The sequence below is a fragment of the Cygnus atratus genome, chromosome 2 (genome assembly GCF_013377495.2).
Source record: "Cygnus atratus isolate AKBS03 ecotype Queensland, Australia chromosome 2, CAtr_DNAZoo_HiC_assembly, whole genome shotgun sequence".
NCBI lineage: Eukaryota > Metazoa > Chordata > Aves > Anseriformes > Anatidae > Cygnus > Cygnus atratus.
Genome location: NC_066363.1, coordinates 17,069,231 through 17,096,579, shown reverse-complemented (window position 1 = coordinate 17,096,579; position 27,349 = coordinate 17,069,231). Strand labels below are relative to the sequence as shown.

Genomic DNA, 27,349 nt, shown 5'->3' with positions numbered 1-27,349 from the left:
TTATCATTGATACTTGTAAATCCTGATTTCATACTTGGAGATGTGACCTATGCTGCACCTAATACACATATACTAGTCTAGGTTGTGTGTGATAGTGTCAGGCCATGTGAGCAATTTTGAGGTTGCATAGCACTTGGCTAACAAAGAGAATAAAAGCCTTAATGTTATTACAGTGAACCCATGAAGAAAATTTAACGAGGTTGCATTAAGAAAGACCTGTGCCTTTATAGACTACTAAGAGCTAGCAAAGCTGTTTAAGTTTCATAAGCACTGAGCAAACAGAAAAAACAATGTGATTCAAAACCAGTTAAAAAAAAAAAGAAAAACAAAATTATAGCAATAGTTTGCAAAAATCTAAGAGAAAAAATGTTCTTTGGAGAAGTAATTTTTTTTAAATATATTAAAAACTGAAGTCAGTAAGAGCATAGGAAAAATAAATATAGATGAGGACATGGCAGAAGCACAGGCATGCTTCTGTAATAACTGTACATAGAAAACTGTGATTAAATTGAGCTGAGATCCAATGTGGAACATTTAAGACCAATGCGGAATGTTGTTCTTAAAACTCTTGGTAGCTTTCAGACACAACCATTTCTTTAGGAAAGACAACAACTTGATTATCTATTTCATGATTATAAAATCTTAAGTCAGACTGAGACAGATGTGGTGATTTACAATTATGTTACAGGTATAGTAGTTGTGATGTTAAAGCAGTAGCACATTAATTTATATAACATACCTGCTTTTACAATAGAATAAAATTCCACAGAAAGGGGAGAATTATACTTCAGTTATTTTACATTCTTTACCTTTGCCCTGAATTTTTGACGGATCATCTCTTCTTTCTTGTTTTCCATTGAAATCTACTTTTTTTTTCTCCTGTTTTTCTCTTTATGTCTATCTTGCCTTTCATCTCATCAGCTACAAAACACTTAGGAATGGGTAATCCTTAGAACATTAATTAACCTCCACTATACAGAAATTCCTCAGAATCAGTGTTTATGGTCAAAAATCAACTGGCAGTTATGTATTTTATATGTCTCATGATGAAGAATGATTGTTTGTACAGTATTTTGAGGAGAGAGCTATGCAAGTTCTTCAGAGTTGCCAATTATAATAATAATTTGAGAGTTCTCCATTTGCCAATATTTTCTACCCAGTAAATTTATCATAAAAAAGATTTCTTTTTCATGATCAGCACTGGCTAGATTGTTAAAAAATACATATCTTAACTATAAAACGTAGTTTTTCCATGTTTTTATCCCATTCTTTTTTCAGCAAGCATGTTCTTTTCAGAAATTTAAAAGAAAATCTTGGTTAATACCAGAAGATAGGAACAAGAGACGTTCACGAACAGTGGAGAGGAGAGGGATATAAAAAGATCACCTGCCAAGGCTGACAGGTTAGCCAAATATGTGCCTAGAAACACTAGCAGGTGGCACACGATTATGGCTCATATATTTGTTATTTTCTGAAGAATATCAGTCTACCCCTTTGCCAAACTACAGCAAAATTATTTTTTCACCTTGATCCTTCTATTCAGTTGAATAACCTCCTTCATATTCTCCCAACATATACTTTCATAAGGGAAGATAAAAGGTTTATTGTTAGCTACTCTACCAATAAGGTAGTCTAAAATATATGCGAATTTGGTCAGTCCTGGAAAAATGCATTACACTGGTAAACTTATTTTATATGTGAAAATATTTTCTATCTCCTCATATACACTTATTTACTATTTAGTAGCTAAAATACAGTTTCATGCAAGCCTTGCTAATATATTATTATAAAGGAAAAACAGTTAACTCTTAACCACAGATTATGAAAAAAATAATATAATGTGAAATATATTTCCTATACAAAATAGATATTTTTGCTACTGCTATTAGGTTCTAATATTTGACTCTATTGCACATCAAGGACCTGATTTCAAGATTACTGATAAATTCCTTTGATAATATTGCACACAAAATAATTTCTAAGTTGATTACATATCTACCCAAATTCATAGCTTTTATGTTAACTATCCAAGTATCCAGCTATGGCTGTAAAGTTCTACCCAACAGTAAATCTTCTTCAGAAAATGGAAACCAAATTAAGAAAGACAGTTAGTTCCTCAAAAATTGTACTTGCAATTCTCTGGGCAAATTATTCAGGGATATCAGAAAACATTAGAGATTTTAGACTTTTTCTGTGAATACCAGAAAGCTTTAAAGCAGTATTAAAATGTGTAAAATCAGTAAAACAAGGAATTAATACTTTAGTGGGTACACTGTAACACTAATACCATTTTTTCTTGTCTTATACAACTTAAAATAACTTTTAATTAGTTTCACTTTAAATGAATTAGTATTGGAAGTCACATTTTATTCCTTAGGCTAAAATGTTCAGGTCTGTTTTGAGGTTCAGTGTTTGAAAATAAAACAGAATCACTATTCTGCTACTCCCAAAATTGATTTCTTAATCCATGCATAGTTTATGAAGTTGATTTAAAATTTTATAATGAGAACTAATGTAATCTTAATAATATGGAACATGTCCAACACCACTGTAACTTAAGAAAGCTATACTTTTCCATTATACAGTTATACCATGTCTATACTCTATTTCACACAAATTTTGAAAATAAAATTAGTCACATCAATGTCTTCCCCAGTGCCATAAATTTATAATTGGTTCATATAAAAGAGTTGCTGTATACACCACCTGCTAAACTGCAGGAGGGCTAAGATTGCTACATAACACTCTTCCGCTAATCTTTCATTTGCACAAGAAAAGAATCAATTATTTTGAAAGACTGGATGTCTTCTGTCACAAAATTTTATGACGAAGTTTCAGATAGCTAAAACTTCAGACCCCAGATATGACAAGTCTCAGCTTAGAGACAAATCGTGATTGACTTTATACTAATGCATAGTAGGGAAGTATGTGAATCACTGTTGCTGCTCCTCCTTCCCTCTGAGCAGAGAAATGCCACACTGCAAACCACGCATACAGATTGCAAAAGTATTCCCCCACACATACAATTCTGCCACTTAAGATTGTGGTCCTCAAATGTCATGAAACAGGCTCCCTGTTCCTGTAATAGTTTCAATTTTCGTTATCCACATTTCTAACTTTCATGCACACATGGATTTCCTGCACTCTGGTTTGCCCCAGCGCCCTAAATTTCAACCTCCAGATGCCTTTCTGTCGTTTCCTGGGGAAGAAAACCCTCCCACACTGTTTATCAACAATATCTAAGTGAACATCTTATTCCAAATCCTTCATCTTAGCTCCCGGCAGAGCCTCCCTCCATATTTTCACTGTCTATTTGACTTTCTGCATTCCTAACCTGTACATTTCCTCCCCAAGAATGCTAGTACCCTCCATGTACAAAAACCTCAGCCATGGAACCACTGTGCCTTCCTGCAAGCCAACACACAGCTGCATTTCCCTAACTGATATATTTGAGCTCCCTGAGAAAAGGAAATAAATTCTGTCTGTGGTACAACAGCCACAGTACAGCCTTCTGCCTCTGCTCTGCTCACACTGTGAAGGGGATGACGGACTGTAGCTCTTGTCCAACCAATTCTCACTGCAACACATGCACTAGAAGAACTAGACCCATAGCTCTGATCTCTTTGACTTTCATTTCCCTAAGCAAGTTGCCTAGAAATAAATGAGGACTTCTGGGGGGACCTGGGGAGAAAGAAAAGGGTAGGGCTGAAGATCAGGAAGAATATTCCTGCACATTCTTGTCTTTCTGGTCTGTTTGCCATCTTCACATAAGGCAAGCCCAACACAGATGGGCCTTCCACCAGCTACAAGAGTGGTGCTTGAAGGAAGCAGTCTTCCAAAGGGCCTGCTAAAATGCAGCTGTGGAGTGGACCTGTATAAACCCAGTGCATCCAGTAGTTGTTTCAAACTTCTTGTCCAGTGAAAGAGATTTCACTGAGGCACGTGACAGATGTCCTCTGTTCCCACCATCCACTTCCACGCAGCACCTGGGCACATCTGCACCTGGGAGCTGTGTTCAAGGCCAGGCTTGAGGTACATTCTCCCTAGCTCCTGTGCACACCACAGCCTTTCTCCAGCTCCCAGACCTGGCCCAAGATGAAAACAGCTGGGGAGAGGCATCAGGTTTGTTCACCTCTGAAGTAGAAGAACAATGCTGCTCTAGGAAAGGATTTGCTCAGACTGGAATCATTTAAAACAGAAACAAAATCATTGGATATTTTACAGGAAGTGTGAAACTTGACTGGTTTCACTAGTGCACCCCTGAAACAGACCCAAAAATAGAATGACTTTCCAGGTAAGAAACTGAAGGAAGAAATCTGTAGTTGCTATGGTCCTGCAGCCCTCTGTCTGGAGCTCACCCTGGCATAGGAGTACATGTAAATCACACCCTTACAGGGAACCAAAACTGAGCAACACAAGGGCTTAAAGGATTAAAGACTTATTCTGAGATTAGAGTTATTCCTGGCACAGTCACTAGCCCCAGATCACCTCTCAACATCTCAATTTTATCTTAAAACTGGCAATAATCAGTGCTCGACAGCAGGCAGCACAAAGCATGGTGCCTAGCTCTCACCACTTCTCTTTTTTTTTTTTCCCCTCAGTGAACAACCCCAGCTCTGCCACAAAGAAGATTCTGCACTGCTACCCCATGATCCCCATTTCTACCAAAAAGGTCACTGTAAAATATGGTCTCGTCACCCTATTCCTAAAATTTTTCACATGTCAAATGTAGTCCTTTCCCCAGAAATCTAATACTTCAGAAAGACTATTTTAATAAATAATGTAAAATCTGAACCAGACTGTGACAGTGAGATTCACTCAGGATAAACATCAACAGAGTGCCTCATTACAATTTTATCTACTCTAGCCCCAAAAGATGCCTACCACAACGCCATCACCAAGCTCACTGTTCTCTCCTCGCTGCCCACTCTTAAGCCGATGGGGAGACATGCAGGAGCACACATGTTCTATCTTCTGTTTCACAGCCCTGGGAAGCCTGAAGGTAGGACAAGGAGCCAGACCACAGAAGCAGCTGCTTCCCAGTGGAGCAATTCCAACATGGCTGCTCTTTCCCAGAAAGGAGGGGAAACGGGGAAGGGCAAAAAGTCAGAAGGGAATTTCCCCTGCATTGGATTTTTGTCTATGTCAAAAACTGTACCATCTGCAGGTACAGACCACAGGACCCAGCAAGTTTGCTTTATACAGGAAGCAACTGTCTCTTTAAGACAGCAATCCAAGAGTGGTATAAAACCTACGTATCTTTCAGGTTTTATGGAAGTTTAGCATTTGCAAATTGATCTGTTATAGAGTCTTGCTGAACTGTGAATCCTGTTTACTTTAGCAGACATTCAAAAATTGTTGCACCTATGAATTACCGTATTTTCTAACTTGGTATATCCAACATCTATTATTTAAGGCATGTTATTTGATTTTTTTAAGATGTGCAAACAATGTATTCAACGTTTGAAAACACACGAGTTCTCCAAAATGTGTTTCTATATAAATATGCTTGTAGGTACTTAAATAACATAGTCATAAATTTATTTTCTCTTATGTTGCATGTGTCATGAACACTTGCCTACATGAACAACAAGAATGCCAAAAAATCTCCTAAGTCTAGCCAGAAATGCAGTATTTATACTTGAATTAAAATGAATTCCATGTGCAAGCTAAAGTAGCACTCCATCAATAAAGCATTTCAACCACTGTCTGTGGTATGGCACAGAGGCATCTCTTTTCAGCTTTATCTGACACTAGGGATTTCTTGCTTTACGTAGCTAAAAATTGACAGAAAATTATTTTATTTTCAAGTACTTTGTTTAATTTATTTCTAATTTGAAGAGCTATTGGAAGACGGGGTGTGCATGACTACAAGTATACATCTGAACTTTCAAAACAAAACCTTTTCATACGATGGAATTTTGTATCACAAATACTTCCTATCAGGTTTTCACAATATGATCAAAAGTACTCCCCTTTCTAATTCTAGTTCTAAGCCATTAAGCAATTTTGCTGTTGACATCATGAACAATATATACTCAATTCTAAAATGGAGGAGCATGAAAAATATATTTTCCTATTTGCTATTCTCACACTTCATTCAAAATGGTTTCATGCAAGTGTAGGTATGTTTCAGTACTGAATCACATCCAACACTAAAATCCAAACATGTCTATATGAAGAATCTAAAGAGGAGAGGGAGCTTGAGAAATATATTATCAGGAGAGATGAGCCTTAAAGCCTTTGCTAAAGAGGGTGGTACACAGATGGGCCAATTAAAAGATTTTTGTGAATTTATCAACAGTAGGGATTTTCAAGTATGCTCTCCAGGAGGACCTCTGTAACATGGTTACTCCTCTCAACTCTCAGCAGACTACAAAGAAGTGGATCACAAAACAGACAGAAGCAAGCTATTGATTGATTGAAAGATTTGAAACATCTTGAACTCTAATTACATGCAAGTAGAAAAATTTACATCACACAAAGTGTATATGTAGTGTGCTTAGCATTAGGGTATAGCTGAAAAAGTTACATGCTGGATGTTACACCAGATTAAACTTGCAAAGGGTTATTTTAGCATAGCCACAGTAACAAGAATATAAAGTTCCAACCTAGAAATGATAAGGTATAATGAATTGTAGGGACTTGTATTTATCAATGCATTTCTGTGCTTCTTTGGCTACAGAAAATAGAATAGGTCCTACAGCAAATAGAATAGGTCCCACATGGACAAACTCAGAGCAAGTAGCGAGAGTGCATTAAGAGACTGAGTTACTTTTCTACAATGGTTAAAGGACTGGAAGGAGCCAAAGCCGTTCTTACTCCTCGCTAGTATATCTGTTGAACTAAATGCCAGCCCCATCATTTTTATCTGTCAGATGAGCATACGCTGTAGCTGTACTCCAAGAAACAGATAAGACAGTGCTTTTATTAGTAACTTACATTACTTAAATTCCTGTACAAACTTGTTAAGGAATTTCTCCTGAGGCAAAAACATGATTAGTTTTAGAGTCTTCCAGAATGGTGGAGAGGCCCTTGGTTTGTTTTGTGGTGTGTTTTTTTTTTTTCAGACATACACTGAAGTCTAAACATATATATTTATAGGCTCCAAAAGATTTTCAACAGGTCTGTGTAAAAAGACTTTTTGTTTGTTTGTTTTAGAGGATGCCTGTTTATCATACGCTTTCTTGCCCACCAACAGAAACTATCCAGACACAAGACCATGTTAGAACTACTTCAGTTATGCGTTAATCATAGTTGATGAAAGACTTTAGGCAAGTATTCAGTTTTAATAAAAACTCTTGAAAGTTATTATCCACATAAAGAAATATCTTGGAAAGTTTCAAAAAGCAAAACAGAAACCTAATAATTAATAAAGAAATTATACCATCTTAAGTATTAAATAACACTGAACAGATGGCTTAATCTAAGGGTCTACATAAGCCAAAAATAGCAGATCAAAAATGCAGGAGAAAAGGGTGGGTGATAGGAAAACACACAGCTTCAGGATTTGAACATGCGACATAGCAGGGCAACTGAAAAAATAAAAGTTAAAAAAAAAAAAAAAGAAGGAAGGGTGGAAAAAAGGATGGGGAGCTGGTCTGGTGACCTCAGATGTAGAAGGGAAAAAATGGCTTTTCTTTCTTTGTTTTTTTTTAAACAACGCTTCTAACCTACCTTTAAATATTTTGCAAGTTTCTGAATTCCCCAGTATTCTGATGGCAAATCAGTGTTTCCTTCCTGATGACGTACAGGCTGTTCTTCATCTTCCTCAGTCTCTGAGGAACTTTCACTAACTTCTTCAGACTTGTCTGATATTTTACTAAAAATAAAAAAAGACCAACCACCCAGCTATAAAGTAAAATGAACAAGCATATTTTAAATAGATAAGACAACTCTGCATAGCAATAGCATTGGCAAAATGTAATTATCATTACCAAATATTAAGTAGGATGATAAACACAGTGGATACAGAAAATACAAATAAAAAATTGAAGGAAGAAAAATAAGTAAGCCATACCATTTCAAAGATGATTGCATTTTAACAGATTCGGAAGAAATACCAGTGGCTTTCTTTTTGATTTTTGTAGACATACTACTACTTCTCCGTTGTTCTTCATTAACTTTTTTTGCAGCTTTAGCACTAAAATATTCATTTTTATTAAAAAAAATGTTATTTTACATAAATATATATATAACTAAAAGTTATGGTTGGACACATATATCAGATCAGATGAGTTTATGAACCTGCACAATAACCTTCATTAAAAAGAAAACGTTCTGTCTTAAGTAACTAATTTTGCTTCAAGAAAACAGTGGAATATTAGAAAATTTGCATCATGCATGACCTGTATGCAATACAAGACCAAAGAATAAGTATATGTAGCCAGACCATCTATCCTAGGTTACCATCTTTAATTATGATGAATAGCACCTATCTAGGTAGCAGCAGGAGAACAACAGAGGAATACTTTTTTCCAGAATATTCCTCAGCAAATTCTAGTTCAGGGAAATCCTAAGTGTCCCTACATTAACGGTTTTGGATGGATATTTCTTCCATTACTTTGTCTTGGTTGCTTTTTTAACTCACATAATTGAATGGCCTCTACCCTCCCGTGGCAAAAAAAAAAAATAATAATTAGAGCTTAGCCACATGTTTTGTGAGAAATATGTCCCTTTATTCTGAACTGGTCTCACTGAGGCTCATTTCATTTGCTATCATGTGTTCTTGTATTAGAACAGACACCTTCTTCAGTCTTTTTTCCTTTTTAATCTCTCTCTTATTGTCCCCCAGGCATCTTTTTTCAACGCAAAAGAGTTCTGGTTTGTCTAGTTGTTTTTTCTTCCATTGAGCTGTTCTGTAGCTTTGATCATGGTGCATACAATATATCTTCCTTCCCTCGTATTCCAAGAGGAGTCCCAGACCCAGCTGGGCAAAATCACTGATACTTTTTTTGTTCCTAATTTATAATATCGTGAAAACAAAATGTCCTTTTGAGCCTGGGTTGGTCATACTATCCCAGTCATAACAATAAGGGAGAATACTCACAGTTTGTTTATGAAAGTATGATTACACCCAATTTCACTACATCTAGACTGAAATAATGATTGTGGAAAAAAATAAGCTCTTTTTCCTGGCAAACCTCTTTTTTTTTTTTTTTTTTTTTAAACTGATGACTGTAGGACACATCCAAAACCTCATAAAACATTTCTTGCAACATGTCAACATGTCAAAATGGCAAACCTGAGAGGATATTGACCTCTTTTATTTTTGTAAGATGGCAATCAAAGCCTTTTTTTTCATCTACTAACACAAAATAAGAAATTACGAAATCAGAAATAGGGTTCTGATTTCAGATGAAAAATCTAAAATAGAGTATCCAATATATGTATACTCTATTTTGGGTATCCGAACTTTGAGATAGCCCCATTAGTGATGACTGTTGCTAAAAAGAGTTAGAAAAGTAGCTCATATGATTTGGAAATATTAAAAATTGGTATTATAATTGAGAGTCATCTTGTTTTTCCATCCTGGATGTCCTCTGCCTCCCTTAGAAAGTGTTGTTCAGATTATATTGTCTATTCTTTCTTGCTTTAAAGGGCACTTTGCACAAAAACTATGACAACATGACAGTCCTGAAGGACCAAGCAATGCAGATGGTTCCAAGAAATATCCCTGCCTTGTCTTGCTGTAACATCATCAAAATTGTTATATGATAGGAGAGAACAGTAAGAAATTCCTCTGCTAGTCAGGTCTCTTTCCTTGGACATTTGCATGTAGCAGACTTTGTTTTATTGCTCTTAACTTGGGATAATAATGCAAACTGTAACAGGCAGTCCAATCACTAGCACAGGTTAGAGAGATCTATTGAAAATTCAATTAGGAAGGTGACAACTACTTACCTCCGGGCAGCAGAAAGCCCAATGTTCTTCCAATTCATAGATGGTTCTAATTTCTTCTTGTCAGTGGATTTGCTTTTTGCAGCAGAACTTTTCACTTTCTCATGTATGTTCTTTTCTGTGTAATCATAATGGTTCTGGGATTGGCCAGAGACCTTAGCATCAACTACTTCTACACGCTGATAATTTTTCTCATACATTGGTTCTTTAAAAAAAGTATATTCCTAACAAAAGGAGGAGACATGGTTTGTCAGCCATACTGTTATATGAATAATGCACATTAAAACAATAAGTTATAAGCAAAATTCCAGGATGCAGTGAATAAAAAAGGTATTTATTAAATGTGGAATTAAATTATAGGCATACAATAAGACTACCTTTAAAAGAATGAAATGTTAAATTAATATGAAAAGTATCTGTTACTGTATGTAAACTAAAGTTTTTGAAATAAATGAACAAGTTAAATTTGGAACTTCTTGAATATACTTGAATATTGAGTGTTGTTCAATTTCTACTGGGTTAAATAATTTGTGACACAAGCACTTCTATAGAACCTAATTCCAAATGAGTTTTAAGACTCAGTCATTCTGCTTTCAATGGACCATTTATATAAAAACCTATTTCCCTGCATAAAGGATTTACAAAAAAATCCCACAGAAAAAATAATGAACATAAAACTGAAAATAGCCTATGATAAACTGCTAGACTTCAGTTCCAAGTAATTTAATTTGATATAGTTTAGAATAGTTTTATAGTCAGAATATAAATATAATCCATTTAATTTTTTTCATTTTGTGTCTCTCAGGACAACACATTGGTGAACAAGTCACATGCAAGAGTGGAGCTGAGTGGCACCTATGAATCCTCCAGCTGTCTGTGTCTGGTACCGTGGCTGATCAAAAATATCCAGAACAGAAGGGACTCTTGTGAACTGTTATTTTCTATTGGAACATACTCAATTTTCACAGGAAAGACAGCATATGATCGTTACTTATTATTATTATTGCAGCTGTCACTACCAGAAAGGTGAAGACATTCCTTTATGTATCTGATTCAAGGCAGTTTTAAGGAGACTGTCACAGCATGGTCTGTCTTCGATTAGTCTCTGATGAGAATCGGCTGTTCCTGGCTTGCTGACCCAACCACCCAATCGTAAATTAATTCTTGTTAATTCTCTCATTCTAAAAACATACTTTAAACAGGACAATTTACCATGACAGTCAAACCATGAGGGAACTGATGCTGTCGCTAGACCAGCTAAACACATTTTTAAAGCATGTTTCCTACAGTGCTATATACCAACACAGCACTTCTAAATGTTAGCTTAAACAAGATATTATAAAAGTTAATTGGTTTTGCAGTAAATGTATACGTAATAAGCTTTTTGAAGCTCTCCTCTCCTCAGAAAATCAATTAAAATTACTTCTAGTCATATTTTATTTTATACAGGGAAGCCTGAAAATACTTCTGTACTTTTTGGAGTTCTAGAGTAAAGCTGATTTTCCTTTAAATAAAATGCAGTGCAGCTCTACAGTCTAAACTTGTTTAAATTTTAATTTTAGAATGCAGAATGTACTGAACTAGCTCATCAGAAAGGCAACAGGATATGATATTTGTAAGCTGTTAAAATGGTATAGTTTACATTCTTCAGTAATTTACACAGGAAATACAGAATAAATGACTTATATGATTCTATGATTCTATATGACAACTGAAGGAAAATGGGATAAATTCTATTTATTTACTCTTACCTAGCATGTAAACATTTCTTGAGTAGCTACATTATATTTATAAGCAGGGCAGAAAAACAGTACAGAAGGGTACACGCTTTATTTAACATCCACATTCATATTTACAATTATTAATATTTTAAATGTTTATTAATATTTAAAATACTACCTTATTTTAGCTTCCATGATCATCATATGAAGCCAAACCACTTTGAAAATCTATTCAAGCGGTAACTATATCTAAAACATTCATATACTGTCACATTTATAAAAGTAAACCAATATGTAGATATAACATTAAAGAAATATTTGCATATAGGATAAGTAAAAACTTTAGAAGAAAAGAAAACTTTGCATATAGGATAAAACTTTAGAACTCTTCTAAAGAGTTCTGTAGAGAAGAACACTTCTGAACAGAAGAACTTAGCATTTAATTCCATTACTGTTACAATAAGCTACTGTATTTATGTATGCAATTTGAAATGCTCTGTTCTTTCGAAACCATCGAGCTTTTGTATCTCAGAAAAGTAAATAACAGTCCTACATCCCCCAAAATCGGAACCTAAGCATATGTAATTTTCCCTGTTAATGACTTCCTCCTTACAACAATCAAAATTGAATATAAATAACAATGAAACTTCTGACAGGCTTTAACCCGTAATGAATTTTACCACAAAGTTATTAATCTGTTATAAGCACACTAGAAGTCTGTAAAAAGTGATTTTTGACAGGAATGATGAAACAACTAAAATTGTAGTGGTACTGTGTGATTCTGTTGTAACAGACAAAATACGATGCTCTTCACTCTACCTAGTTTAGCACTCTAAGTAAATGCCAGACACCCCTGCATTTTTGACTGACTGGAACAACAGCAACTGTGTAAGCTGGATACATAACTCTTAGCTCTGAAATTTAAATCAGGCAGTTCTTGTAAAAACATTGGGCTATTATTTATATTTGGGTCACAAAGAATGAAGATAAAAATTCAAGTGGTTTTGATCACAGGAAAATATTGTCATAAAAAGTTGACCTTTTCCATAAGGATGTCATATTTTCCTGCTTTAACATTTCCAGTACTCCATAAAGAATAATACCAGAATACAAGCAGAATTTTTTATGCAAAATTAGAAGCTGACTTCACATATTGGATCAAACCACATAATACTGTATGATAGAATGATAACTACAATAGCATGTTATCCGCTTTCAAACACAAAACATTATGGGGAAAAAAACTCTATTCATGATTCCAAAATTTAAACATTTTTTTAATAACATAAGTATTATGAAGTCTAGTTTTAATAGTACATAGCAAGTGTCATGTTCAATGTAAGTGTTCTATCTTTGCTGATATTATGCTTCCTATTTCCTCTAGAAAACTTTTATGTACATATGACAGCGGTTTGTCCCTTTATTTCTTTTCATTTGTCATTTTGTCGTTAGATGGGGTTCTGCTAAAACATGCTGAACTTAGGTCCAGTTGAACCGTTATTTAGTTGCACATGGCTTCCAGATTGATTACTTTCCATCAGAGGTCTGTGCTTCAGTAATGGGCATTCAGGATAATTCCTGGGGGAAGATGTGTTTGCAAAGCTTCAGTGCAGCTATGCTACAGAGAAACAGGCCATGTAGTACAGGCCCTCTCCACAAATAACTCTTGAGTTCCAGGCAACTCCAGGCTTTTTAAGTAGACACTAGGACTCTTAACATGGGACTTTCTTTTAAGCACACATTTCGTGCTTTTATCGTAGAATTGTTGAATGCAAATGTATGTTTTATTCAGGATTACATGTTTGCAAGGTTTAACAATTGTTGCTTAGTATGACTTGTATGTTCCATTTCACAACAGTGGAGCTAACTCATTGGGAAGCCCAAAGTAATTTCACACAAGGTTTAGACAATCCATAAAATAATGTCTGTGGTGTCAGTACTTTCTAACGTGCAACTGCCTGAATGTAAACTGGCAGCTACTGCACTTAAAATTACAATTACATTGCAATTATCAGAATAGTAAGTTGGTTACAACATTCTTCTCAGAAGCATAAGAAATAGTCTGAGCTCAAGCTGTGATTAGAATATGGGCGATGCAGACAGATAACAGACAGACTAAAACATGGTGATAGAGAGAAATAATTCAGGAACCACGTAACACGGGACAGTCCAGATACATAAGATACAGTGGCACAGCCTGCATGTAGCCTTTCGTACAAACTCTTCTGAGTTTTGTTTTGGTCATGGTTTATAATGATAGAATTTAAAAGATAGTCTGGGAAATTCATACACTGTATCACAGAAAATAGGATGAAGGGGCTGTAGAGAAATGATTAAACCAGGACTTCATAAAACTATGTACACTGCTTCTCCTAGGAACGTTGGACAGCACTTTGACAACAGAGATACATTAAATGGTAAAATTAAATAAAACAAATAAATGAAACACTTGAAATATTTCACATTCTTGGGAAAGTGATTTTGAAAAAGCAACACAGTGTAAGTACTGTAAATAAGTATTTTTAAGTTTACTACTTCTTTAATAGAGAATAACTTTTTACATGATAAGCTAGATATTTACAAAGGGAATATTTTTAGTAGAAACTGAAAAAAATGCAAAGTAAACTAATAAAGGCATTTCAGTCTTTAAAATTCTGCATTTAATCAAAGAGTTAACTTTGATAAAGAATGTAAATGTTTATTTACAGACAGGTTTATAATGTAATTCTTACCAATTTACGTTATTACAAAGTACAATATACATGTAGTTCAGTAAATACGTACCTGCTTAGCCATATTTTCTACAAATCTAGGTGATCTCTCCCTTAAAAATGTGACAATATCTTTATATATGTCACTTTTTCTTTCATAGTCAACGTCACCTTTACTCTTTAGCTCACCCTTCAAAAAAGAATAAATATAAAATTAGTAATAGTATCACCTTACATAGGTAAGTTAATCTGTATCATAAAATACTGCTAAAGAGCACGGGCATCATACACTGTAACAATTAGGTGCAGAAGCTTCATGATCAGCATCAGACTTCAGTAACAGTCAGTGAAGATGCATGGATCACCTCCACAGATCCCAACAAATAATCAAGATCTTACACAAAATTCTGCAGGTAACTACTATCAGGAAAAGTTCACTGTACTGTGGGCACTTCAACTGAAAAGGGTTTAGGGCTCATGGCAAACAACCAACTAAATGTGAGCTTCCAATGCACTGCAGTGGATGTTTAAAAGGATCAGAAAATAATGTGACCTGACTCAGCCTATGCTTTATTAATTTTTATCCATTAAAACATCCTAAATCAAAATTTCCTTTTAAAAAAAAAAAAAAATCAGGGAAAAACAATGTGTAGAGTTATACCTGAGGGACATCAGTCTCTCTTCGAAACATATAAAAAAATTTTGGTTAATGCTTAAGCCATATAGGGGACTGTTACGCCTGTACGAAAGTTATTTGTAAAGGAAGAGGTAACCAGAATGAAAAGTAGACAAAAAGAAATAAAAAATTTCTAAAAAGGTTCCATTTAAAGGAGAAAGAACTGCTTATGATTTACAAACAGACAAATGCAAGCTATACATATGAGTGACAATATCAAGCGTCATCAATATTAGCCATGCAATAATACTACACCTCAGATCAAGAGCAATGAGGGACTAGAGAGACATCTGGTCCCACAGTACCTTTAAATAGGAGTAGTGTGAAGAACAGGGAGGGCACATGCAAAGACTAAACAACCACTCCTAGCAAAAAGTACAGAATACATTCCTGGTACAAACCTTGAAGAAAAAGAGTTCTAAAAGTATGGGAAAACTAGCATACACTTATTACTGTTCCTTCTCCATCAGTACCAATAAAGTAACTCTGAAGGCCTTACAGCTTCAATACCACTCCCCTAAACCTGATGGATCTCTGACTTTAGCACATACAAATATTTGTCACTTCACGGTAGCCTTCATTATTACTTACTCCATTCAAAAACACTCCTGCCGTGCTGCAAGTGATACACAACGGATCAGTGTCATGTGGTTTGATAATTAAGTAACAAATTTCTCCATGCACTTGTCTCCAGGGAGGAGCTCTGCATCCATTAGAGAACGTGTAATCTGTAACCAATTAGCATTAGTATTTTTATCCAATTTAAAAGTGTATTTTGATAATTATTCCTGATGATTAATATAATGAAATCAAATCAAGCTCCCAAAACAGTATCTTCCTCTTAAGCACTCATACTCAGTTGGGAATCAATCAGGCAAAAATCTGTGACCCATGGTCCAGTCCAACAAACAACTACAACTACACCTAGCACTTTTCAGGATCAGGGACTCTGTTTATTTATTCTAATTCTAATGAAGACTGGAGATTATTTCTGTCAGTAAAGGCTGAAGAAGAGCATTACATATCTGAAAATATATTTTATTTTACTTCATAACGTTAAAGTGGAGATAAACTATTTATATTTATTAACACAATCATTTTAACACATTCCACACAGAAGTCAACTACTTTAATATGGGTATATGCAAAAGTTAGATGTGATAAAATTCGGACCTGATGTATATTCCAGTGATTCCAGTACTGTGTCTTCTCCTTTCCCAGAGAAATTCTTGAGAAGATTCACTTCATTATTTACAGCAGCTGGACTTAGTCTTACGTCTCTGCAATTAATAGAAAAGGTCTAAAATCTATCATCAAAAGGATGTGCACAGAGATATCAAAAGAGAATATTATATTTTTCTTGTACACTGAGTCTTAGTAGTACAAACAAAAATCTGGAGATGGGTCATCTCCCATTTTTTTCTTGATTTTTATCTGTTAGTTCAGAGATATTTTAGCTCCATAGCTAAGAAGGCCTTGTAACTATGAACCAGACTCAAAGTGCTTTCATGAAGAAATAAACATTTCCCTGAAAATATTTAACTGTTACTTTGTTATTTGTACAAATTACTTCAATTTGCTACCAAAATGCAAAACACATGCAATAAAAACAAAAACACTTGCAGGCACACACTCACATACCCACACCTACATCAAAATCTTTAAGGGAAAAAAAAAAAAGAAAAAAGTTTTTTTCAATAACTCAGTGAACAGTGAAAGTCATTTCAATAAATTTCTTTATATCACACCAAAAGCACATGTTGTGGGTTGAAAACAATCTAGCTTAACTATAAAACAAAAAATGCACTAGCTGACATACTTAGGTTGCATTTGAAAAGCACTTACTGTGAAATGTGTTTTAAAGAACTATTAAGGAGTTGCATATCCAGCTGATGAAGAAGAATAAAAATTTTCATTTTCTTCTCTGTTTCAGGGTCATCACCTTTTTTCACTTTTTCAAGTAAATGCAACATGGACTTATCTTCTCCTTCAACAGTCCCATATTCAGGGCCAAGAATTTTCACTATAGGGTCTCTGTTAGCTGTAAACACGAAACAGAATCAGTATAATATGATACTACATTAAAAATGATTAGGTAAGAGTAACACTTTTTATCTCAACTGCCAAATAATTTTGATGCTATTAATTTACAAAACTGCTTTTCACAAGGAAAAAAAAAAAAAAAGGAAAAAAAATTGGTTGATTCATTCAACCAAGAAGTAAATATTAAATATTCCCTTTTATCAACAGTCCCTTTTCATGTAAAATTGCCCTGCTGATCACCAAAACAGGAAATCAATGGGCTTAACTCACTGAAAATGGACCATTTGGGAAATATGATTTAGTGTTAAAGAACATGTTTAAAGTTTTCTAGCAACATTCCCAATGGTCCCATTACTTCCTCGGCTATGCCAGCTGTCCTTTTTTTTTTTTTTTGTAAACAGTGATATAGCTTCATGTCAGTGGGTTTTACAAAAACAATTTGCCCTGTTCTTGAAAACGAAGTCCCATGCAGCTGTGAATGTCTCAGCACGATACTCAGTCCATATTATTCTTCCCTATTATTCATGGTTGATCACTCCCAGTGAAGGACCCTGGGCTAGACGCATCTTAAGTTTGATCCAGTGTAGGTATTGATATTTTAGTATTGCAGATCCAGTTTCTACTAATGGTACTAAGGAACATTACTGATCTCTTCTGCCTCCGATGAGAGGAGGATATCCAGTTTAGCATACCAAGGGTCTTGTCAGTTAGTAAAACTAGGACTTGAATATGACACGATAAAAGTATCAGTCCCTGTATTTCAAAAGCTTCTGTGAGAAGGACCTGGAAATGTTCACCATGAATGTCGTGCAGGTAAGAACGTCCTTAGCATATAAGATTATTTTTCTCCTTGAATATTTTAAGGGATGTAACATTTTAAAAGTGGGTTAAATTGCAATCACAGGAAAAATTGCTGTAAGCTTCCAATGAGACATTCTTCCTCTGAAACTTAAGCCTACTGTCTGTTGCAATAGCTGGTGTACTACTCAGTATACGTGAATTTCTATATGAAAATCAACAGTTTTATTTTAACTTTATTTCAGATTTCTTTGTTACTGATTTATGTGAAAACAAAAGAAGAAACAGAAGCTTCATTAAGTCCTGGATGAGAACTTTTGGCCACATTCATGAATCAACACCTTTTCATATACTTAAAATGAGGACATGCATTCTTTCTTCAGATTTCATAAACACAAATTCAAGAAGACAAGCTTTTTAAAACAAAGATGAAAAAAGAAAGTAATTAAACCTTCAAGGCATGCCTGTGCTTCCTTCAACTTTTTCTCCATAGCGATTTGTAGCAAACGGGACAGCTGGTCAAAATTGCGAACTCTGAGATTTGATGCAGTGAGGAGAAGCAAGGGCTGGCCATCCTCATCTTTGGCTTCAGACTTAACAGTTGCTCCACTGGAAAAAATAGATTTTATATTTTAAAAAGAGGAACTTTAATAAACAACAAATTTTAGAGATGAATCTTGAATATTATGTAAGCTACACATGATAAAGCTTTACAATTTCTTTAAACTAGTTTTCAGAAAGATTCCAAGGTAAACCACTTTATTCACTGCAAATCAGACACCTGTAACTCATTTGCTTGACCTTGGCAACACCTTTAAACAGAATTTTGACAGGCTAAATTTGTGAAAAAGGAGTCTTACAGGACTGGTCACACCTGTCGTTTAGTCTCACAGAATGTTCACTCATCTTCTGTATGTTCAACTATAGGACTTCTAAGTGATTTTCTGACTACAGAGCTCAGAACTGATAACTGATTTAAAACATCATAAATCATTTAACAAATGATCCATATTGCTAGCATGAGGAGTTCTAGGATTACCTGAGCCATTGTTTCTACTTGAGACCAATTAAATACCGAGATTTAAGCAAGAACTGTAGGAATGATTCTTTTGCCTTCAAGCTTTGCCTCTTCAGAATGTTGAAAGCATTTTTGACTACGGCCTTACAATGCTTTAACCTTACCAATTTTCCCTGAGTTATGTCCACCCTCTTTGAATTATAAATTATTTTATATATAAAAATGTATGCTTTTATTTACAAGAAGTAAATATGCAGTATTTATATGTATTAAATGTATGTCGATTTCCTTTCCATAGCACATGTGTAAACATCTACTTGCTCAAAATTGCTTGCTTGCTTCTTGCTGTAGAGAAAGCTTCCTGTCCATGACATCCAAGCTGCTAATTACCTCCCTGATCCAATCTATATCTGAGACTTTCACCTTTTTTCTTCTGGGTAGCTTCAGATAGTGCTTTAAATCCTTTTGTAATACCTCCAACTCCCATTTTAGTTCCTTTCTTTGTGTGTGTCCATGATTCCTTACTGTAAACAATTATTTTGCAAAGCCTCCAACTTTTTTCTGATCCTGCTTCAATTGACCATCCTTAGTGTAACTCCTGCGTTATCCATCCTGAAACTAGACTGAACTCTGATATAACTAAACAGATAAAAATAATATTGTAAGTAGTCTCTGTTAAGAGAAGTTAGGTATAATGTCAGTTACTTATTTGGTTCCATCTTTTTTAATTTGCAGTGTATAAAATCCTGTTTACCACAGGAGGAATCAAATCTGATTTTTTTCCGTCACCATCCATCAGAATCTCCCTCCCTCTGAAGTCCTTTCTTCAGGGTTAGGTTACCATGTTTTCCAGGTTACAGCAAAGCTCACTACTTCCTGTCTCCTGCTTCTACTTCTCTTCTTCAATAGACTGCTAAAAATACAGCCAGACAAGCCCTTCTGTACACTGCTTGGATCTTTGTTGTGGTCAATATTTATATGCCTGTATATTTTTTGGAGACTGCTGATAGCTCAGTAACCTACTTCCCTTAAGAAGGTTAATGAATTCTTAGAAGTTTCATATAAATGAAAGGCAGATAAAAGACTTAATAGTTTAAACAAAGTTTAGCTTATAGTCTAAGACTTGCTGTCCTTCTGCATGATGTTTAATGCAAACTTTAGTTATGTTGTTCATACCCATGTAACTGAATGACATCTAAAGGTTTGTAGTATACTGAATGTCAGGAAAAATTAACTAATTGTTCTGTCTGAGATTAAGTTCCATGACTCTATAGGAAAAAAAAGACAAAAAAAACATGTATTCATATACAGAATTTTACCTGGGGGAAATATTATTTAGCTAAGTATTATGACTATACTTGAACTGAAGACTAGCTGTAGAGGACATTGAACTTTCTCTTCAGATTTCTAAAAGAAATGTGTTAAAAAAAAAAAAAACTAGTGCCTAAAAATCCCCCAAATGTAAAGGATGATATAGAGTAGCCCTTTAGGAAATGTATGCATTAGGTGTACATTTCTATTTGGAAAGAACTATGCGGTGGAAGGGAAGAAAATATTTTCTCAGAATTAGGGTATTTCTACTGCATTATCTAAATGGAACGGAATTTGTCTACTTATCAAAGAAAACTGAAAATTCTTCAGTTGCTTTGTGATTTAGCCAAGAAAAATGAATTTGTGCATCTGGGTCACCTTGTCATGTCATTATTCAAAGAATCCCCAAAATTATGTAGGGTTACTGTCACATAAGTCTTAGGCATCATTGCAAAGCCAGTTCATGTCAGATTAAAAAACAAGCATAAACCTCTTATTATTTTTTCAGCACTAATTTTCAAATACTAAAAGAACTGTTAAGAGTATTTGATAAATAAGTTATAGCATTATAATTGCTATGTTGATTAAGACTGAAACCATTTTAATATATTTACATTGACTACTTATAAAGAACTTGGTGACTACAGTTCTCAAAGAAGCTGAAATTCAAGGTTTTGCTTGTTTATCTACCTCAATAGCAGCATTAAAACCTATGCTTAATCAGGATTTTTAATTAATAATTGTCAGAAGCCTTAGGAATAGTTAATATAATATGGATAATTGTCAGAAGCCTTAGGAATAGACAGTGCAAGTTGTACAAATGCTAACTGGACAGGTCCATGTTCAAAACCAAGACAGAATAGTCAAACTCTCAAAAAAAACACCGCATTTTAACTCAAAAAAATCCATATATAACACTAAGAAATCCAACCCACTTCAGTATCCCAAATACACTAATGTGCTTTTTTTATGCCAAATGAGTAAAATTTTGCTTTGTACTTCACCTTCAACACTTCAAAACACACTGCAATTCTGACTTACTCGATCTCATAACCCTCTCCAAAGGCTGAACAGCCCAACTGCGTTTTCCACTCCAGGGGCTCCTTGAAGACAACCACTGCTTCCTGAGGATGTCTACTGCTGAAGTCCTCTGCAAACTTAATAATTTGATTTAAAAGAGCTTCATTCAAAGGGGTGATTTCAAGCGTGCCAGTTCCATAGCCAGCAGCGGTCCACTGAGCTGCTCTTGCCAACGCTGCTCCCATGGTCTTGCCTTGTATCGAAGGTGGACACCTTAACGAGTAAACACAGTCAGAGAACGACCATACTGAGCTCTCAAATAGAATCATAGAATCATTAAGGTTGGACAAGACCTCCAAGATCATCTTGGTGGTCCAACCATACCTCTACTACCACTGTCACCCACTAAAGTTGAGTAGTTGACATATCTCCTCCTCCCACACTCACATGCCCACCACAGACTTTGTCATCAGTCCTTGTGATTCTACCCTCTGCAGCGCTTTAGCTCACTTCTGTGCCCAGGAGCTCCAGCCCTGCTATATGCTGGTTATTATCAGAAGCCATAAAGCTAAAACGATCTCCAAGGCTATTTTCAGTTATTAAAATCAATTTATAACTCTAGAATACTTTTATTTTTCATACTAATGTTTCACAGCAAATTTACAGCATTAAACATCAATTGCCTTTTGTCTTGTCTAAAAATGCTGTTTTACCATTACTAATCCATTAAAAAGGGAACACCAGCAAAAGGAACCACTCCTACAATATGCTATGGAGTCTATAATTAGATGTAAAGATATTTGGGAATGATTATTTTACTTCAGGTAAATCCTTGAAGTGGGGAAGAGGGGATTGAGAACCCAACAAAATTTTTAAAGAGATAGGGAAATCAGGTGGGAAAGAAAGTTTTCATCTTGATTAATTCTGTTAGACAGAGGTGACACGGAAGACCTGTTAAGACTAGAACAAAAGGTCCTTCCTGTGGGGTCGATGCCACTGCTACGAGCCCTGTGTGCTTAGGGGAGCCCCCCCCCCCACAACACCCACCGAGGACCCCCCTCAGCCTCCAAACCCTTTCTTCAAGCCGAGGGGTGCCAGGCGAGCGCCCCAAACCCGCAGGAGCCGGCAACCAGCGAGGCCCCGCTGCTGAGGAGACCCCGGGACCCCGCACCGCGCCCGGGGCCGGGCTGGCGGCAGCCCGGCCGTACCTCGCCCCGCCGAACCGCTCGGGCCCCGGGCGTTGCTACGGGGCCGGGCCCCGCGGCGGCCGTTGCCGAGAGCAGCGGGTAAACACAGGGCAATGGCGGCGGGGCGGCCGCTGAGGGGAGGGCGGGGGCGCTGGGGCACAGCGCCTGAGGGGCACGGCTTAAACCTTTCCCTGCTTGCGGTCGTTTCAATAAAGCAGCTTTAATTCGTCAGGATAACGCGGGCTGTTTTCATTCCTTGGGTCGGTGTGACAGGTGATGCGTGAAGTGCTTGTTAAAATGTGAAATTAGGGTTTCTTGAAAGTAGAGGAAATACGGGTAGGCATTGCCAATGGATAAAGTCCTCACGTATTAAGAACAGGACAAAACTATAAACTTCCAAGTGCAGCATCCTCAGACACTGAAGGGAAAACACAGGCCATCACCATGGGTGAACCTGCGTGTAATAGGGCTGCTGCTGCACTCCCACCCGGCCTGCTTTTCGTAGAGCTGGGCAGATGGGAACATCATCTTTCCCTTCCCTTCCCTTCCCTTCCCTTCCCTTCCCTTCCCTTCCCTTCCCTTCCCTTCCCTTCCCTATCCACCCCCAGTTCCATTTTCTGGCTCAATACCTGTCAGATGGCTGCCACTGGCTTAGCCCTGGGCAGAGCCAGCTGAGGTCAAGAAGCTGTGCTAAGCTTTCCAGTACATGCGTCCTTCCCAAGGCATAAGAAAATGATCCTTTCAAGGACAGTCCGACAGAAGAGCCCAGCTGTCCCAACAGCATAGAGTTAATGCAGCCAGGAGTTATTTTACCAACTGAAAACTCAGCGGGGTAAGAAACCGCTAATAATGAGGAAGGTCAGGAAATGTATGTGGGATGTATCTTGAAGAATAACAGTGTGGGATTAATGCATTTTTTTCTCTGAGATGATTGTCCATGTACATTTTACTTACTGAAACTTTCCAGCAATAACTACAGATGAGTACATGCAGTCTGCACAATGGTGACTTAAGGATAACATTGGCTTTTCTTGTTCCACTGCATACCTTTGAGAAGGCAGAAAGCAAATCATTTGATCAGGTGAAAATGAAAGAGCATTTTTAGTAAAAAGCCTGGGTAAAGACTTAGTGTATTTTCTTTTTGAATACTTACAGTGAAGGCATTCCCAGAAAAGTTTAGATCTCCTCTTTTTACTGAAATAAGGACTGCTTAAAGGTTGAACCTGATAGGCAGAAGGTGCAAACAGCAAAATGTGAAGGGGAATAAAAGTATGTTCTACCACGGGCGGTGAGGAGTGAAGACAGTGAGTTTTCACACAGAGCTGAGTATTTTAAGCAAGAAGTCGGTGGAGTAAGAAATAGAATTCCTAAGTGAGATCACTCTGTTCTACTGAACAGCAAGAAAGGGAGATATTTCAGTGGCTAAGATAAATGGGATGATTTGCCCTCAAAGAGTGTGCATCTCCACTGACCATAAAAGGAGCTTGGCTCAGTTACCAGTGGAGCTTCCTGTGGGCAGATAAGTTAAAAAATGAACATGCAGAACACGTCCTGCAAGCCAGCAGCAAGGAATCTGGTATTAGACATTAGAGGGCTATGGATGGTCTACAGGTTGGAGGTACGTTTCCCCTTTCTGCTTTGTAGCTCAGCTGTTCTCATGGGAAGACTGCTGAGATCCTAACTCTTCTGAAGACTGGAAACCATCTGCTTGAATTTCTAGCTACATTTGTGTGACTAGTTGGTGTTTGTTTTTGCAAAAGCACTGGTCCTTTACCTTATTTTCAACAGCTATTTTTCCTCCTTAGTTTTTACATCCAATTTGTGAGTTAGAATATTTTCCCTTGGACTTCACTTTGCTAGGCTAAACAAGTTCAGCTCCTCCAGTCTCTGCTTGCAAGTTACTAATTTCTCTTACCATCTTAGTGTCCCTTATTTGCTTGTGTTCCAGTGTGAGCTTGTTTTTCTTAAATAGCCATGGCAGTATTTGTAAGGATATTTTACCAGGACCCCTTACAATGGCATAGTCTTCATCTCTTTTGGAAGTTCCTCAACTTCTGTATTCTAGGATTGCATTTGTTTTTCAGATCATGTTAGGGGTTGTTGTCTTCCTGAAGTTGAATAATACAACCAATTGTTTCTTTGATACTTTTATTTTCAGCCAGTGAGTTTGTAGCTTTCTTCAGGATTCAAGCGTAACATCGCAGTTCAGTCTTATAAAATGTAATTCCATTTGTAAAGAAAATAATTTATCATATGCTTTCTCTACCTTTCGGTCCTGATAGCAAATTCAAGCTCTGTTTCAGAAAGGACTGTGATCTTAGAAATAATTAAGGTCCTACAAGTTTTGTAAAACCTGGGGTATTTGAATAGAGAGGAAAGTAAACTTAATGCCTTTCCTGAGGCAAAGGCAGGCATATAAATTGCAGGTGATGTTCTGCAGTAAGCAGCTAGCCAGGCATTCCATTCCTACTGTGCTAGCTAGTTAGCATGAGCAACCTCAGCCTGGCCCAGAGGGTATTTTTTAGAGAAGGCAGCAGAAGGTAAGGGGACAAAGCCCCGAATTCCATAAGAAATCAGACCTCATTACTTTTGCTGCTCATGGAATAAATAGTTCCTTCTGTTAATATCATTTTATTCTCCTCTTTACATCGCAGTGCCACCTGAACATATTCTTTCTACCACAAGGAAGACTATGGCCAGTCCTCCAGCAAGACACAACATCACTTCAATGCTGCACAGTGTCTACAGGTTTAATTGGATTCTTGACTTACCTAGTTTCTGAGAGCAACTTCATCCAACACGGGCAGCGTCCTACCAGCAGTTTTGCTTGGTGAACTCTTTCCCAGAGGTTCAAGTCAGATTAGAAGATTAGGGAACCTAGGCTGAGTTTGTGGGTGCAGGCCCTGCCAGGTGGAGTCTGTTCACACACAAGTATGGGTCTGCGGCCACTCTACCTAATGGCTGCCCTTGCCGGGTCCTGTGGGCAGCATTCTCCAGTGCCAAAACTCCTCACTCATTCCCTTATGTGATACAAACGATTCCTGCTCTCTGCTCATAGTCTCTATGCTCTATAGTCTTTTGCAGGTTTTCAGACCCACGTTAGCTGTAGCGAGTCATTGCTGCTCTTAAATGGATTGGTAATTAAGCCCCAGGTGGTTCCCTTGGTTGTATTCAGGCTTGTCTTCCTGGATGTCAAGATGTCAAGCCTTCTTACATCAGCTATCACTTAAAAACAAGCATTTAGGAACTCACTTACTTGGCTGGACTGAAGGATATTGTTATTTAATACCACTTTTTGCTTTTAGCAGATTTGATTTAACAGTGCTGTTATACCTCCCAGCACAAGAACATAAATGGTTATCTTAGAAAAATTTGTCTGATAGCTCAAGTTTCAAGTAATCGCATAAAGAAGTGTGGAAGCGTTCTTGCAGTGACTCAAAAACAGTGCAAAACCTTCCAGGTAATAAAGTTGTAATTCGCTCTCAAAACCGGCATACTCACTCAGGAGCTGAGTCCACCAAGAGATGGCATTTGCACTGTGTTTGGCTAGTGCTATAAACTAGTGGTAGCACATTTATGTACTAAAGACTTTTTACTGTAAGTCATTTTTAATGTAAAAGACATTTTATAAAACAGTAGGGGAAATGTTTGCCTGAGCTTAGTCAAAGATGAGATCATTAGGTACTGGCACAAAGAAATGGGGAATATGAAGAATTTCTTAACATGGAGAGAAAGGCAGTCGGAAATTTTTTTACAATCTCAGAGTTGCAGCCAAAATGTGTAAGCATTTTTTCTTGTATATTTTTCCTCACATTATAGTGGAATAGGGTGTAGAGTATTGCTTTTAAAGTAGAACAGTAACACAAGTTGTAAAAAACAGTTGTCGAAGCTTACATAAAATCAAAAGGCCATTCAAGGCAAATAATATCATCTATTCCTTCTGTTAAATGGCAGTTTAGCTATTCATAGGCAGTTTGTGAGATGAGTTGAAAATCAGGAGAAAATGAGATCATATTTGTCGGTTTCTGTTTATTGTTCATTAGCTTGCTTTTGTTGCAACTATTTACATATTTTTGGCATTCACAGAAGAAATAAAATTCATAGTGTTTTGGTGAAAAGAACTCAGCTAGGGAAATAAAAAATCTAGTTATGCTGCATTTACTTCACTTTGTATGTGTATAAATGCAAGATTTAGGTGCTTAGAGTTGGTAATGAACATTTGTAATGCATGTTAAAATCTTATAATCCATTGTTTCATCTTTTTAAATAGGGAGTTTCCTATGTTCGTATTTTACGAACAGGCAGGGTTTCAGCTCAAGCAGAGCTTATGTGAGAACACAGAAGGAGAGAGGACGTGATGAATCTGTTGATGTCTTCTTTAAGCGTGTTTTTTGTGGAAGACAATGTTCAAAACCTAATCCTTAGAAAGCAAATGACTACTCATTTTTCACTGAGTCTCCGACTTCCATTATGTGATCTACTTACCTCTTGTTTTCTGAGTAATTATGTGCTTCAAAAATGTCAAATGATGTGAAGTGAGGTTTATTAAAGATTGGGCACTGTGCAATGTATACTGTCTTGACTATCAAAATTAAAAAATAAAAAAGTCCATTTTTCAAATAGGAGTCAGTGCAAGGGACAAAAAGGTATGCAGGTTTGTGCATGGGTGTCTGGCAAAGAGACAGTTCCTTCAGAAGTCTTCAAGGAAAATAAAGCAAGAAAATATTTTGGTTAATAAGTTATAGATTAATATCTGGATAGTTATTTTCCCAGCAATGACAATAACAGAGATTCTGCTGTTCTTTTGTAGAAATGGCTTCCAGATGGGAATCATGGTCAACAGTCCAAGACTGAATGTGATTTAATAAGTTTTTTATCAGTAAATTATATAATATTTCAGAATATGAACATTGACACTGCACTGATTCCCTCTACTTTTAGATGGTTGTTTATTCTCTTCTTTT

The 27,349-nt window shown here is 36.4% G+C and overlaps 1 protein-coding gene across 5 annotated transcripts in view; it reads right to left on the bottom strand.

Moving 5' to 3' along the window:
* The window catches only part of ODAD2 (outer dynein arm docking complex subunit 2), a 93,665-nt gene extending 70,064 nt beyond the window's left edge, over positions 1 to 23,601 (bottom strand). Inside the window, exons 1-11 of one of the 5 annotated variants that reach the window (XM_035545467.1) lie at positions 23,539 to 23,601; positions 23,340 to 23,432; positions 21,220 to 21,471; positions 18,301 to 18,458; positions 16,854 to 17,049; positions 16,182 to 16,288; positions 15,600 to 15,736; positions 14,406 to 14,522; positions 9,904 to 10,124; positions 8,021 to 8,143; positions 7,678 to 7,822 (exon numbers count right to left, since the gene is read on the bottom strand). In XM_035545467.1, coding sequence (XP_035401360.1) covers positions 7,678 to 7,822; positions 8,021 to 8,143; positions 9,904 to 10,124; positions 14,406 to 14,522; positions 15,600 to 15,736; positions 16,182 to 16,288; positions 16,854 to 17,049; positions 18,301 to 18,458; positions 21,220 to 21,471; positions 23,340 to 23,432; positions 23,539 to 23,549 — 1,560 coding nt within the window. In that variant the 5' untranslated portion in view covers positions 23,550 to 23,601. Of the gene's footprint in view, positions 1 to 7,677; positions 7,823 to 8,020; positions 8,144 to 9,903; positions 10,125 to 14,405; positions 14,523 to 15,599; positions 15,737 to 16,181; positions 16,289 to 16,853; positions 17,050 to 18,300; positions 18,459 to 21,219; positions 21,472 to 22,245; positions 22,342 to 22,406; positions 22,501 to 23,014; positions 23,149 to 23,339; positions 23,433 to 23,538 lie in introns of those variants that run through there. The other 4 variants (XM_035545468.1, XM_035545469.2, XM_050709073.1 and 1 more) reach the window with 4 other exon arrangements.
* Between the last annotated feature and the right edge of the window lie 3,748 nt (positions 23,602 to 27,349).